The following is a 14,174-nucleotide window of genomic DNA, read 5'->3' as shown; positions in this document are numbered from 1 at the left end:
TGTGCCCTGATAAATCCCTGGGTGTTTTTTTTTTTTTTTTTTTTTTTTGCTGTACCGGGGTTCAAACTCAGGACCTTGCACTTGCGAGACAGGAGAGGTTCAGCTGAGCTAAATCCCCGGCCTAAAATGGCTCTATCTGGGGGTGTTAGAGCGTGCCTATAATTCCAGCACTCGGGAGGTTGAGACAGGTGGATTGCCACAAGTTCGAGGCCAGCCTGAACTACATAGTGAGCCCATGTCTCCAAAAAAATGCTTTCTCTCTAGAAGTGTGTGTGGGTTTTTTTTTGGTTTTGTTTTTTTGTTTGTTTTTTTTTTTGGTGGTAGTGGGGATTAAACAAACTCAGGGCCTTCACACTGAGATACATCTCCAGCCTCTTTTTATTTTTAAATTTTTATTTAGAGACAGGGGCTGGCTAAATTGCCTGGGCTCAGCCTCATGAAGTTCACACCCAACCTAGGAGTTGATGTTTTTAAAAACATTTGAGGCAGAAGTACCTGTAGCAATGCTGTTCCTTTTGGCTTCTGTCGTAAAAATCCTCTATAACTGAGGAGCCCAGGTTGAAAAAAATCGTGAAAGTTCCTTCCTTTCACAGATGAGAAACTATTAGTTCAAACCTAGTGATGAACAAAGATACCCAGCCCGTTATAGGGCTAACACCCGAGCTCTGCTGAGGTTCTCTAATTCGAATGCTTTCTGTAGCGTTATGCAGCATTTCTAGAGGGAACACCGTGAGCAGAACTAGTGAAGACAAATATGAACAAGACCAAGTCCCCAACCGTGAGCTCCTAATTAGGGCGAAGTAACAACCTGGAGATAAAAGATGAGTGTATACACCGAACTATCAATTCTAGGACTCCTGAGACGCTGAAGGAGGTCAAGTCCGAGTTCTGGGGATGCGGGTGGAAGGGAACCGGGTTCTCTCCCAGTTGAGAGGCCGGCGCTCCGGGAGAGAGGAGGCAGTGGGGTCTAGTATGGCTGACGGCCGCACCTAAAGCGTGGCGCGGTCCTTTGGAAGAGGAGGCCACTCGCAGAGTAGGTGACCAAGCTGAGCCGCCTTCCACTGGAATCATCGACTCAGCTACTTTCATTCAGCAACGGGTTGCAAGGGGTCCAGCCCAGCGATCGCGGGCGGAAGGGGCGGAGCTTTGGACGGAAGTCCCTGGCCCAGGTCACGTGGACCGGGCTGCTCAGCGGAGCCGGAATTTGGGTGAGTTGCGACGTGTCCGCGCTCACCAACTCAAAGACCTGTGCGCCTTGAGTGCCCACAGGACGTGTGACCATTCTGGTCCCGGGCATTGAGCGGGTATTTTTTCTGGTGTGGAGCTGTACTCGGATGCGGACTAGCTCCAACTAAGTGTGAATCTTGGGACCGACCGGTCTTACTTTTGGGGAGTCCAGGCTCTAAGTGGAAGCTAGAATAAGCATGCCCTGGCCGGAGGCACCTGGGACCCCTACTTCAGGACTGGAGTCGCAGGGAGTCCACCGGGAGTCCATAGCTGCCCATACTTGCCTGTTCCCTAGGTGACCAAGGCGACCCTGTAACGGAGCTTTCCAGAAGATTCCTCGTGAGGCCTCTGTTAGACATATTGGAAGGAGAGGGAGTGGGCCCAAGGAAACGTCGGGTGTCTTTTCATTGCTGGTAGGGCAGTGGCGGTGACCCTCTCCTCTTGGCTTGACAGGAGGCATGGCACTCTGGAGGGCATATCAGCGGGTCCTAGCTGCTCATCCGTGGAAAGTCCAGGTCCTGACGGCTGGTAAGTGTCCCTTTGGGACCAGAGCAGGCCGATTTGGGAGCCAGAGGCACACTTACGGCACCTCTATCATTTCCTGCTTGTGTTCAGCCCCTGGAGAAATTGACTGTTCCATCCCCAGCTGCTGTGTTTTGGAGAGCGAGTCTCCAAGATTATTTTAAGTGGTATGCATAGTTGGCTTAGCTGTGACAAAAAGCTAAGCAGTCTATTCTTAAAGATGGGGCATTGTTGGAGGAGGCCCCAACTTGGAAACTAATAAACACACCTCTAATATTTTACAGTATACAAAGCACTGTCATATGCATTGTGGCATAAGTACCACACAAAGGTCTGTGTTAAAATTACTTGATTCTACGTTGGCTCACACACCTGATAAATGCTGAAATCAAGACTTATTCCAGATACATTTTTGTTAGTATTTTACGTTAAGAAATAGACAAAAGAATAAAAACATGTATTTGCAGTTTAAACTGAGCACTATTGTGTCAGTATCCAGCTTTCGGACCCCTTTAGTCCTTAATTCACATGTTCCAAGAGATGACCACTTTCTAGAGTTTTGTTCACATCATTTTTTGCATTTCTTACAGTTTATTAGCCATGTGTGTATCCCCAAACTATATACTAAGAGTTTTTACTCCAAATCTAATGATTGAGTAGCAGTCTCACAAAGGTAACCCAGAGATTTCCCTGAATTTATTACCATCTTCATTTTGCAGGTTAGCTAATGCAAGGAGATGGTGAAGAGGTAAGTTTTATGGAGGGAAGGATTAGAAGGCCTGTGACTATCAGGCAGTGCCGATAGTGATTAGCTTGTGAGGGGATCTTACTTGTGTTTAAAGGAAGGAAAGAGCACGCTAATGAGGACGGTGGGCTTTGGAGAAGAGCTGTTGGAAGTGGTGAGGAGCTACTGAAAGATACCCTGTTACTGGGATAAACCTACATCAGCACTAGAAACTTCACTGCATAGCTGGCTAGGAGATGGACTCCTCTGCCCCTCCGTGGGCCCCTTTTCAGCCTCCTGGGCCCAAACACCTCCTGTCCTGTCCTCAGAATGTCCGTCAGCCTGCATGACTCACCTGGCTGCGTGTGTGGTGACTCATGCTGGACTGTGTGGCTGTGATGAGAATCGACCTGCTGGGAATTTGCCCAGCCTCAGATTCCCTCGGGACCCACAACTGCCAGATAGAAGGTTCCCCCTTGTGGCCATCAAGAAGAGAAAGGGATACCACGGGATCTGCAGCTGACAAAGTCAGGAACTAGAGCTCCAAGGGGGCCCAACCTTAGACAAGTGGCTGAACTGGAATTCTGGTCTGTCCATGCTAGAGTCCTTTGGCTCCACACCCTCTGTCTTCCTGAGGCTGTGCTCAGCACAGCTTAGCTGTGAAGCAACCTGTGGCCTGCTAGCATAAGACTTTCTGAACCTTTCAGAATTTTCCTTCCCTGCTACTCAGTGTATTTAAACCAAATTATAAATTAAAGCAGTGGATTTATCACAGTAGGTTTAAACCCCAGCACAGTAATTGTTGTGACCCATGGGGAAGCTCATCACACTGGAAAATAGAACAGAGATTTCAGAATTGGAGTTAGACCAAGATTTGAATCTCAGTGGCATAACACTTAATAGCTGTATCAGCAGCAGTCAGTAAGCTGTTTTGGACTTCAGTGTCTTCATTTAGAGCTTGAGTTGTTAGATGACCTCACAGGGTCAGTATAAGGCTGATTTTTAAATACATAATGGAAGCTTAAGAGGCTGGCCTTTTCTATGATTATTGGCAGCCCAGGGATAAGAGCTATTTTTCGTTGTTGTTGTTACCAGGGATCAAACTCAGGACCTTGCGCTTGTGAGGCAGGCAGCAGAACCACTGAGCTAAATCCTCAGCCCAACAAGTTTTTTGTTTTTTATTTTTGGTACCGGGGCTTGAACTCGGGTCCTTGCACTTGCAAGGCAGGTGGTGGAACCACTAAGATAAATCCCTGGCTCTTTTTGTTTGTTTGGTCTCAGACTCATAGCGATCCTCTTGCCTCAGCCTCCTGAGTGCTGGGATTACAGGCCTATGCCATGATGCCCAGCTTATAGTTCTGTTTGGATTGGTTTTATTCCACTTGCCATAAATCTGAGTATCTTAGCCTTGGTTTTGTTTGATTGTGTTTTTTTCTTTTTCCAAAAAGCAGAACATGAAGTTTATGTGCAGGTACTTGGTTAGGGGCTAGGAAATAGTCCCACAGAGGGAAAAAGGGAGAACCAATGTAAAGATACATTATCAAATAGGCCAGTGTTAAGGACTACTGGTAGCTCAGTCCCTTGGAACTGACTGAGAACCTCTTTGAAATGTTTCTTAGGAGAGTCTGGACGAATAGTCATTTCTGGAGAAAAGAAGAGAATCCACCAGCTCCCATCCCATATTGGTCAAAGTGTCACTCCAGGGCTAGGTTGCACAGTCATAGTCACTGAAGACGTCAGTGGTGAGGCTCCAGGTCTGGCGTGAGCCTGAAGCAAGGATCTGCCAGGTGGTTGAACTGCATTAATGGCTGGAGCAAGACGTGGGTGAATCCGGATCTGAAATGGTTCAACAGAAATGTGTAATACACCAGTTTTGGCCAGGCCCAAGTCAGGAACAGGCCAGTCCAGGGCAAGGTTGGCTGTGTGTTCTGCAGAGCCTGAGTCAGCCTTATCTCTTCCTTTCTCCAGGGCCCTTCCAGTCTCCAGTGGGCCCAGGGCCCAGTTCCCTCCCTCTTAGGCCACCTTGATCCTAGTAGGAGCAGCTAAGCTCCTGCATTCACTGGTTTTTCTGGAGTCTGAGGTAAGCCAGAATGTGAGAAGTCTACAGGCCTTAGAGGCCACCCAATCCAGCGCCTGCTGTTAGAGAAAGAGGAACTGGGGACTCTTGTCAGTGGTCATTGATAGAGCTGGTATGCAAACCGAGGTTACTAGCGATGTAGTCTGAAATTGAGCTGAGCATGGTCCCTTGTTCTGATGTGAGCTTAGGTGCCTGACAAGCTGCAGAACCATCTGTTTGCCTTATGTTCTAGCACCATGACAGGTTTAGAGCAGGAGTGAGCAGAGCACTCAGATCTACTCAGAGGATGTGGTCTGTCCTCCCAGATGGGCTTCGCTCGCCCTAAGCCCTGTGCTAGGTGAAGCCCTACTGCAGCCGGGCAGGTAGTGGTGGGAGGCTTCTGAGTCAGTGCACTGCCTGCCCCCTGCCAGTAACCATCACTTCCCGCCCATCCAGCCTTCTGTGCTCAAGGGGTGCACTTCCCTCTCTTCATTCCTACTTCCCTGCCTTCTTATCTTCTGTTAACACTTCATTTTCTTGTACTTAAGACTACACAGCTGGACAATCAAGAGTTCAAAGTCAGGGAGTCTGAGGCAGGAAGATTGATAGTTCAAGGCCATACTACATACTACATAGTAAGGCCTGTCTCAAAACAAAACAACAACAAATATCCCATACAAAAGTCGGTGGAGGATCAAAATGGGGAGTATGGATTTTACTTCCACTCATATCGTGTCTCGGAAGTGTGTAAGTTGGGGCTTTTCAGTTAGTGGGCAGAGGATGGTCCCAAATAGATCTGTGTCTAGAGGATTGCCCCCCACATCTGGCAGGGAGTGACGGCATGAGGACTGGCATCCACCCAGGGGCATGATGTCACACTCACGCCTGCATCTACTTGCTGGGCTCCATGCCCAGCCTGACATTGGGGCATCACTGTCCAGCAGCCCTTTGTCCTGCCCCATCAGGACTCTGGGCATCATGCGTCTGCAGGCCCCAAGCCCCAACTTCCAAAGAGAGGGGAGCCAAAACCCTAGAAAATTCAGACCATCCATGTCTAGGAGACCTCTCGGGCTGGGATGGTTTGCTTGTGCTTGGGCCCTTGATTGGGGAAGGTGGGATGAGGAGTCTGAATGAGTTGTTCCGGCTCAAAGGGTCACAATGCAGGCCTGGCTCTTTGCTTGGGTCAATCCTGGAGCTGCTGTAGGTTCAGGGGCCCCGATCGTCTGTGGACAACGGGTGCTGTTTGTCTGAAATGAACAGACTTGGCATGAGGTACAGAGCTTCATACCCCCACTCCTCCTGCTGCCCTCTCACTTAGTAGCCTTCAGGCATAATGGATTCAGTTTGGGGTCCAGAATCCATCTTTCTAAATGACTGCAGGCTTCAAGGACCATGGGGGTCAGGGACGTGGATTTTCATTTCAGCTCTACCGTTTGTTTGTTGTGTGATTGTTAGCAAATCATGAAGAGTGAAAAAACACTTGTTTCCTAGGAATATTGCTGCCTGCCTTCTCCACAAGGTGACAAGGAAAGAGTTAGTGGAATTGTGAGGAGTAAAGACAGAAGTCCTTTAGTTCAGGAAGCATCTTTGCTGTGTGGGTGTCTTAGTCACTTTCCTCACTGCCAAGACACAATACCCAGCACCCACAACTTAAGGGAGGAGAGGTTTGTTTGGGCTCACAGTCACTGTCCACAAACAGCAAAGCAGAGGGGCAGAGCGGAGGAGAAGCTGCTCATGCTGTGAAAGCCAGGAAGCAGAGAATGGAAGAGCCAGGGAGGGAGGTACACCCTTCTGGTCACACCCCCCAGAGCCCTTCAGTGGGCCTCTTCCAGCGAGGTCCTACCTCCTAATCGTATATTCAGCTACAAGCTCATTTGCCAAAGAATCTACTGATGAGTATAAAGCCCCACAATCTAACCACCTTTCAAACACATGAGGCTTTTAGGGGGATACCTCGGATGTAAACCCTAAGGGTAGGCCCTTTGGGTCTCACTTGGACAGAATCCCCTGCAGAAAAGGAATGCAGGACCCTCTGGTTTGCCATTGGCCTCTGAGCCTGCCTCAGCCTGTGCCGAGGCCACCTTGCCTCCCTACCTGGATTTGTCCACATTCACTCCCTACTGAGTCACCTCATCTCTCAAAGACTGTCCTTATCAATACAGGTGTGACCACCTACCTCCCAGACCTTTTGAGGATTATGTGTGAGAGTCCTTTGGTTTTTTGAGACAGGTTTTCACTATGTAGCCCAAGCTGGCCTTGAATTCCTGGCAATCCTCTTTCCTCAGCCTCCCCTTTTACAGACAGGTGTGTATCACCACGCCCGGCCTTTGCAAATTTTAATCACCTGGCCAAAGAACTGTCAGACTGTTTACTCCCGTCATTTAAGAAGTGCTTTCATCTGCTGACTATAATGGTGCACACCTGTTGTCCTAACACTCTGGGAGGCTGAGCAGGAGGATTGCAAGTTCAAGCCCAGCCTGGGCAACTGTCTTTTTTTTAAAAAAAGGAGGTGGTGGCTGGGGATTTAGCTCAGTGATTGCATCACCTGCTTTGCAAGCACAAGGTCCTGCGTTCGATCCCCAGTGCCCCCCACAAAAAGGTGGGTTGGAGGTATAGCTCAGTGCACAGGTACTGAAAAGGGGAGTGCCTTTTGTGTTGTCAGGGCTACTCCTCTCTTTATGTATGGCTGCAGCAGCTTCCTTTCCTCCCTGGGTGTGCAGATGGTGACCCCACCTTTGTGGGGGGATCATAGGGAATGAAGTGCTGTTAGCATGGAGAGCAAGCTCTCAGTTCCCCATAGTCCTAACACTCTGAGCTTGACACATTGTTCTGCAGGCTAAGCTTCGAATCTTAAGCCAAGTGGCCTTTTCCAGAGCACTCCTGTTGTGTGGGGTGGTCCATTTGACATTTTTCCTTTGTCCCCTGAGGAGGACTTGCTTAGATGTGGTAAGGAATAAGAACAAAAGTATATGGGATTCTACCCTTTCGCTGGGAAGCTTGTGTCTGACAGTGTTGGGGAAAGACTCCCTTTGGGAGTTAGTGGGAGGTGAGGCTTTGCCACCTTGATCGGTGGACCTGGAGCTGCCCAGTGCCCATCCACAGCTCCCAGCTCTTCCCAGCACCTCTGATGAGGCTGCTCCGGGACTTGCTGGGTGAAGGGTGTGGGGGAGAGCAGAGCAGTGAGTGTGCAGCCAGATGGACGTCAGAGCCAGCTCCAGGCCAAGAACAGGGTTGAAGGATGTGTTTGTCCAGTGCTAATTGAGGGCACAGGGACAGTGGTGGCTTCAGCAGGGCTTGAGGGGCTTTCATTACCCAGTGAGCTAGATGGCAAGCCGGAGATTATGTGGCTTCTCCCAAGAGGCCCTGTATGTGTGGTTTGCTAGAAACCATCATGCTGCCGTAACTAAATAGTGATGATTTCTGTCTTGGTTCCTGGATGTGGGTGTCTAAGACTGCTTGGAGCTGAGTGTTGGGGGACACGGGAACAGAGCTCAAGGGAAGTCAGCTCTAATACTTATCATGAACTCCGTCTGAGGGTTTGGACAGGAGGGGTCTAGCTCTGGCTGATTGTTCTACTAGCTAGGATTCTTACCAGCTCAACCAGTGTCTTCCCTTGTAGAACCTTTTGACCACTCAAGTTTTAGAAAAAGCTAGGGGTAGAGAATTAGCTCAGTGCTGCACACCTGCGGGGCAAGTGCAAGGTCCTGAGTTTAGTCCCTGGTACCAAAAAAAGTTATCCCCACAAGTGGGGGCCCCAAGACCAAAGTGAAGAACCTTGTCCAGGGTCTTACACTGGTTGGTGGGAAAGGAAACAGTGTTCCTCTGTTGGAGGGATTGTATAAGGAACAGTCCATTTCAGCACCTACGGTTATGTAGGATCCTGGACCTTTGTCTGCATCTCTAAGGAGATTGAATGAAATGGTCTGGTAGGGCCTTGTAATCCTGACAGATGGGGTTCTCCTTCCTCTGCAGTTTTTGTCTTGACTCCTTTGCTGCTTAATGCAGAGTTCTTGGTTCCTGGCGTGCTCATTCTAGTTTCTGAGAGGACATGCATGAGTTGTCATTATCCTTGAAGAAAGGAGGGTTTTGAGGTAGCAAACAGGATCATCATTTGCCCACAATGAAGCCCTGCACTCAGAGTGCTGGAGCCTCATTGGTCATTAACTTACCTTTTGGGAGATGCTCTGACGTCACCTGTGTACCCTGCACAGGGTCTCTGATGGGCCTGGGTGACATTATCTCACAGCAGCTGGTGGAGAGGCGGGGCTTGCAGGGGCACCAGACAAAGCGGACCTGGACCATGGTGTTCCTGGGCTGTGGCTTTGTGGTAAGTTCTGCCCACGTGGGGTGGCTGGGCACCTGGCTGAGGTCTTCATCCACCGCTGTCCTGCAGTTTCCATTGGCCTCACCTACCTAGGCCAGCCTGCTTCTCTCTCTTTGCCTTGTGTCTGCCTCTCCCTGAGATTTGGTTTCTGGTACTTGGGGGAGGAACTTTGTTATATAAAAGCCAAGTGCTTCTCACTATATCCTGCTCCTATATTGGGCTGTACTTTCAGGGCCCTGTAGTAGGAGGCTGGTATAAGATTTTGGACCGGCTCATTCCTGGCACCACCAAGTTGGATGCGCTAAAGAAGACATTGTTGGACCAGGTGAGTGACATGGAAGGGAGTGGGGAAGGGCGATCCTGGCTGGAGGCGGTGGGATTCTCACAGAGCTTCACTTTCTCTTCTTAGGGGGCCTTTGCGCCGTGTTTCCTAGGCTGCTTCCTGCCACTGGTGGGGACACTTAATGGACTGTCAGCCCAGGATAACTGGGCCAAACTGCAGCGGGTGAGTGGGTCTCTGGCTAGCAGGCTGGCAACCCCAGGGGAAGGAGGGCGGCAGAGGCAGAGAGAGGTACAGGGAGAGTCTAAGGCCAGAGAGGAGAGCAGCAGGCAGAGTGGAGGGCAGCATTGTGCTCTTGGAATGGGAGTCCATGTGTGATATTTACATTTGGAGGTGGCAGCTGCTTGGTGGTGCAGGTGTGAATTTGTTCCTTCTCTGTCTCCTCAGGATTATCCTGATGCCCTCATCACCAACTACTACGTAAGAGCTGGCCCCTCCTGACCTTTCCTGCTTCCTGAAGTCCAGAAGTGCCTGGGATTTAATTGGGTGCTCCTGATACAGGAATCCCTCCATTGGCATTGCTCTCTCATTCCCGTCTGGGCACTCCCCCTTGGCCTGTGTCTGTGTGCAGAAACAGGGCAGGGCCAGGCAAGGTGCTGAGGCTGGAGGCCTGATCAGCGAGGCAGCCAACTGACTTCCATGTTTTCTTGTAGCTCTGGCCTGCTGTGCAGTTAGCCAACTTCTACCTGGTCCCCCTGCACTACAGGTATGACATCCCTACACCCAAAAGATCTACATGACCAACAGTTGTAAGCAAAATAGACCCTCAAGCCAACACTTACTGCCCTGATCAGAGCTCTTTATACTCTGCAGATTTGATTTGGAGCTTCCAGCCCTTTATAGAAACTGTCCCAGAGTGTCCCCCACTGACCTTGCTGTAGTCTTGTTGGGGGTAATCCTGCTTTTGCAACTCTTGTCTCCATCCCACTTGAGCTCTCCGTGTCTTCAGGGACAGTGCCTGCATATGATGCTGTAGCCTGTGGTCTACAGACAGAAAAATCTACCAGTGTGCAGTAGAGTGCACCTGTAATCCCAGCACGCTTGGAGGCTGAGGCAAGAGGATCACAAGTTCTAGTCCAGAATGGGCAACTTAGACTATGTCACACAAAAAAAGAGAGACCTAAAGGCCAAGTAGAAATTCAGTCACTTTAGTTCACTGCAAAATACTACTTTGCCCTACTAATAAAGGTCATTGCTGGGCCAGGGATTTAGCTCAGCGGTTTGGTAGCCTGCCTTGCAAGCGCAAAGACCCGAGTTCAATCCCCAGTACCAAAAAAAAAAGGTCATTGCTGAACTGCAAGGAGTGAAACACAAGATTAATTGTAAAAGTGCTTGCAGGGGTGTTGGGAACAGAAAAATATGGAACTTTTCAGGCCGGGCATGGTGGTGCAATGTCTGTAATCGTAGCAGTTAGGAGGCTAAGGCAAGAGAATTGTCACAAATTTGAGGCCAGCCTGAACTACAGTGAGACCCTGTCTCAAAACTCAGAACACACACACACACACACACACACACACACACACAAAATCTCAAAACACCAAAAAAGGAAAGAGGAAAAAAAGGAAAGAATAACTTTTCAGAAGGGACATGGTCAAAATTTACATGAATAGCATAACTAAAAAGAACACAGACTTATGAGCCAAATCCTAAACATTAAGCTCTTTTGCAGCATTCTTTGGAGCCAGATTATTTTAAAATAAAGAAGGTGCAGGGCTGGCGATTTAGCTCAGTGGTTCCACCGCCTGCCTCTCAAGCACAAGGTCCTGAGTTCAATCCCTGGTACCAAAAACAAAACACACACACACACACACACACACATACACAAAATAAAACAAAATTTCAAATTATCACATAGCCACAGTAACAAAAACATCTTGGTACTGGCATGAAGATAGATATATAGACAAATTAAATAAAATAGAGAACACAGAAACAAACTATACAACTACAGCCATCTGATTATTGAGACTAGAATAAAAAATGTATATTGAAGAAAAGAGCCTTTTTAGCAAATGACGCTGGGGGGAAATGGATAACCATATATAGAAGACTGCAACTAGATCCCAATCTCTCATTCTGCACAAAAATCAATTTGAAACAGATGAAAGACTTAGGCATAAGACCTGAAATGTTGAAACTGCCACAAGAAAACACCGGGGAAACACATAAAGCCATAGGCACATGCAAAAGCTGCCTGAATTGGTCTCTAGTAGTGTGAGAAATAATAGTCAACAAATGCAACTTCAAATTAAAGTTTCTGTTCAGCAAACATGAGAGAAGAGACAATAGGAGAAATTCTGCCAGCTATTCTTCCAACAGAGAATTATCTAGAACTTATAAAACACACAAAAAACACCACACACACACACACACACACACATACACAAAATAAAACAAAGAAGGTGCTACTTTGTGCTTGTCTGTAATCTTAGCACTCTGGAAGCTGAAGCAGAAGAATTGCAAGTTGTAGCCCAGCCTGGACAACTTGAGACCTTGTCTGAAAAATACGAAATAAAACGGGCTTGGATATAGCTTAGTGCAAAGTCCCTGGGTTCAATCTCCAGTATGAAAAAAAAATGCACTATGCTAGGCTGTGGATGAAACTCAGTGCAGTTGGCTTGCCTAGCATATGCAAGGACCACTCTTGGTCCCAGGACTGCAGTGGAAGAAGGTACAAGCCCTTCCTGGACAACTTAGCAGTGTAGTGAGACCTGTGTCAAAAAGTAGAAAAGAAGGGGTCAGGGATTTAGTTCAGTGGTGCCGCTGCCTGCCTCATAAAAGCAAGGACCTGAGTTCGATTTCTGGTACCAAAAAAAAAAAAAATAGAAAAGAAGGCTGGGGCTATAGCTTATCAGTGCAAAGCCCTGGCCTCAAGCCCCTTTTTTGAGAAAGGGCCTGGACAGGCATGTGGGTGACCAAGCCATGTCTGAAAGGATCACAGTGGGGAGCAGTCAAGCCTTGAGGCTCTCATCTGGGAGGCAGAGCTTAAGGACTGCACCAGAATCTGAGCTCATAGTTGTTCTCTGGTCCAGGGTGCAGTCCCAGTCCCTTCTTTTCTGTCACACTTTCCCTATCCTGTCCCTTCTCTGTTTCCTTATGTGCTTTCTATACTCCCTCCCCATAGGGGTTTGAGCCCAGGGCCTTGGGGGTGCTAGGTAAACACTACCCACTGAGCTGTGTTCCTGGCTCCCTATTTGTTTATTTGTTTTTTGCTGTCAGGGATCAACCTCAGGACCTTGTACTTGCCAGGCAGGTGTGGTGCCACTGAGCTAAACCCCTGTCCTTATTTTTTTATTTTGGAACAATGTTGCTAAGTTGCCCTTGACTGACCTTGAACTGGTGTGGCCTCATCCCCCTCCTCACAGTGATACTCTCTTGCTAGGTTGGCTGTTGTCCAGTGTGTGGCTGTCATCTGGAATTCCTACCTATCCTGGAAGGCACATCAGCTCTAACACTGCCCTGCTGCATCTTTCCCATGTGCCGCGATGCACCGTGTGACCCTGATGCCCACAGGCTCTTCAGACTTCTGCAGATCAGTGTGCGTGAGGTGGGGTTGTTGCTCAGAGCACTCTACAGTGGCACATTTCACTCTGGAATGTGTACTGACTGCTGAAATCACTGGCGCCTTTGATACATTCACAGGACAGGGATGTATTCTGAGAACAGCACCATTAGGCAGTTGCATCCTATATGACCACCACGGAAGATCCTTACACACATGTGCATGGCATAGGTCAGCCGCTCAGCGTGGCCTTGTGATACAAACAGTACGTGGTAAACTCAGATGCCTGAGGCCGCCGCCTGCCTAACGCCTACTGTTTACAGTTAGCTTTTTTTTTTTTTTTTTGGTACTGGGGATTGAACTCGGGTCCTTGCGCTTGCAAGGCAGGCCACCGAACCTCTGAGCTAAATCCCCAGCCCTACAGTTAGCTTTTTAAAAAATAATGGATACACTATAAAATAATAGAGTATAATAAACCAATAACATTGTTATTTATTGTCAGGTGTTCTGTACTGTACATAAGTGTACATGCTGTGCTTTTTTATAACCGGCAGCACAGGACTTTTTCCACTAATACCACCAACAGGAAGATGCATGCAGTATGATGTTGTAGCAGCTACTGTGCCACTAGGTGATTGGAATTTTGGGGCTCCATTATAATTTTATGGGGCCACAGTTGTGTAGTCTATCATTGAGTGAAATGTCATTTACAGCACACAATTGTAATCTGCTCACACCACGGATAAGATTATGCATTCCATAAATCTTTGTGAAACCATCAGACCTTGTGAACTTTACATCCATATTCCGACAAAGGCCGCTTCACCCTTTCCATAGGTACATCTGTTAGTGGAACCCTTCCTGGCCCTGGCACTCTTTGGAGACCCTCTCAAACTTTATATAATGTTTCAGTTAATATGTTCGAAAGCATGTAATCTAGAACCAGCAGAAGTCATGAGTAAGGCATGAAAACTATAACAATGGCTGTAGCCAGAAAGAAGTCTGGGCCCTCCTAGCCCAGTGGTCCTTTACAGATGCGAACACTGAGGTCCACAGAAATTCATGACCTGTTCACTGCAGGAATTAGTAGCAGAGTAGTAACCTGGACCCAGTTTCCTTACGTCCTACCCAGTGATCTTAACTAGAAGGTGAAATGCATGAGAGTACTTATGTTACTCCCAGGAGAGAAAAAGACCGTTGCTAAATTACTTTGAGTGAAGTCAGGAAGCAGAGGGACCTGCCTTTTGTGGTCTGAAGCTGAGAGCCCGTTACGTGGTGCCCCCACCACACAGCTGTAGATTCGGGTTCTGGGTCTGTAAGAAGGTTGGGACCCTGGGAGACTTCCTGGAGGCAGAGGCCTCTTGGTGGGACTCATGGTGCGGGCAGAGTGCTAGCAGCAAGCACCTGGTGGCCTCAGTTTGAGAGCCTTATAGCTGCCCCCCCCCCCACACCGGGGCCTGGGGGTCCCGGCTTCCCCCC

General features: G+C 48.5%; 2 protein-coding genes across 10 annotated transcripts in view; one reads left to right on the top strand and one right to left on the bottom strand.

Moving 5' to 3' along the window:
- The first annotated feature begins 397 nt into the window (after positions 1-397).
- Positions 398-13,458, top strand: Mpv17 (mitochondrial inner membrane protein MPV17). Of its 9 annotated transcripts, XM_033763305.1 has the most exons (10): positions 1,723-1,755; positions 2,469-2,497; positions 4,093-4,332; positions 4,442-4,553; positions 8,741-8,856; positions 9,086-9,178; positions 9,263-9,358; positions 9,581-9,613; positions 9,847-9,899; positions 12,576-13,458. In XM_033763305.1, the coding sequence occupies exons 5-10, from the start codon at positions 8,749-8,751 to the stop codon at positions 12,643-12,645; spliced, it is 453 nt and encodes a 150-aa protein (XP_033619196.1). In that variant the 5' UTR covers positions 1,723-1,755; positions 2,469-2,497; positions 4,093-4,332; positions 4,442-4,553; positions 8,741-8,748; the 3' UTR covers positions 12,646-13,458. The 9 variants fall into 9 exon arrangements, with proteins under 9 accessions (XP_010603046.1, XP_010603048.1, XP_010603047.1 ...); XM_010604747.3 differs by lacking the exon at positions 4,093-4,332 and having other exon boundaries at positions 1,700-1,755; XM_010604744.3 differs by lacking the exons at positions 2,469-2,497; positions 4,093-4,332; positions 4,442-4,553 and adding an exon at positions 398-1,208 and having other exon boundaries at positions 1,681-1,755.
- Positions 13,459-13,607: 149 nt separating this feature from the next.
- The window catches only part of Trim54 (tripartite motif containing 54), a 19,851-nt gene continuing 19,284 nt past the window's right edge, over positions 13,608-14,174 (bottom strand). The window contains exon 9 of the mRNA XM_010604913.3: positions 13,608-13,631. Within this exon, the coding sequence (XP_010603215.1) occupies positions 13,608-13,631 (24 nt within the window). The remainder of the gene's footprint in view (positions 13,632-14,174) is intronic.

This window comes from Fukomys damarensis, unplaced genomic scaffold (assembly GCF_012274545.1).
Source record: "Fukomys damarensis isolate Sample0158 unplaced genomic scaffold, DMR_v1.0_HiC HiC_scaffold_2, whole genome shotgun sequence".
Lineage (NCBI taxonomy): Eukaryota > Metazoa > Chordata > Mammalia > Rodentia > Bathyergidae > Fukomys > Fukomys damarensis.
This window is presented reverse-complemented; position numbering and strand designations above follow the sequence as displayed.

Coding starts and splice junctions, on each gene's coding strand:
- Mpv17 (XM_010604743.3), top strand. CDS start 8,650: ATGAAGCCCTGCACTCAGAGTGCTGGAGCCTCATTGGTCATTAACTTA. Junction 8,857..9,085: donor TCCTGGGCTGTGGCTTTGTG/GTAAGTTCTGCC, acceptor CTGTACTTTCAG/GGCCCTGTAGTAGGAGGCTG. Junction 9,359..9,580: donor ACTGGGCCAAACTGCAGCGG/GTGAGTGGGTCT, acceptor CTGTCTCCTCAG/GATTATCCTGATGCCCTCAT.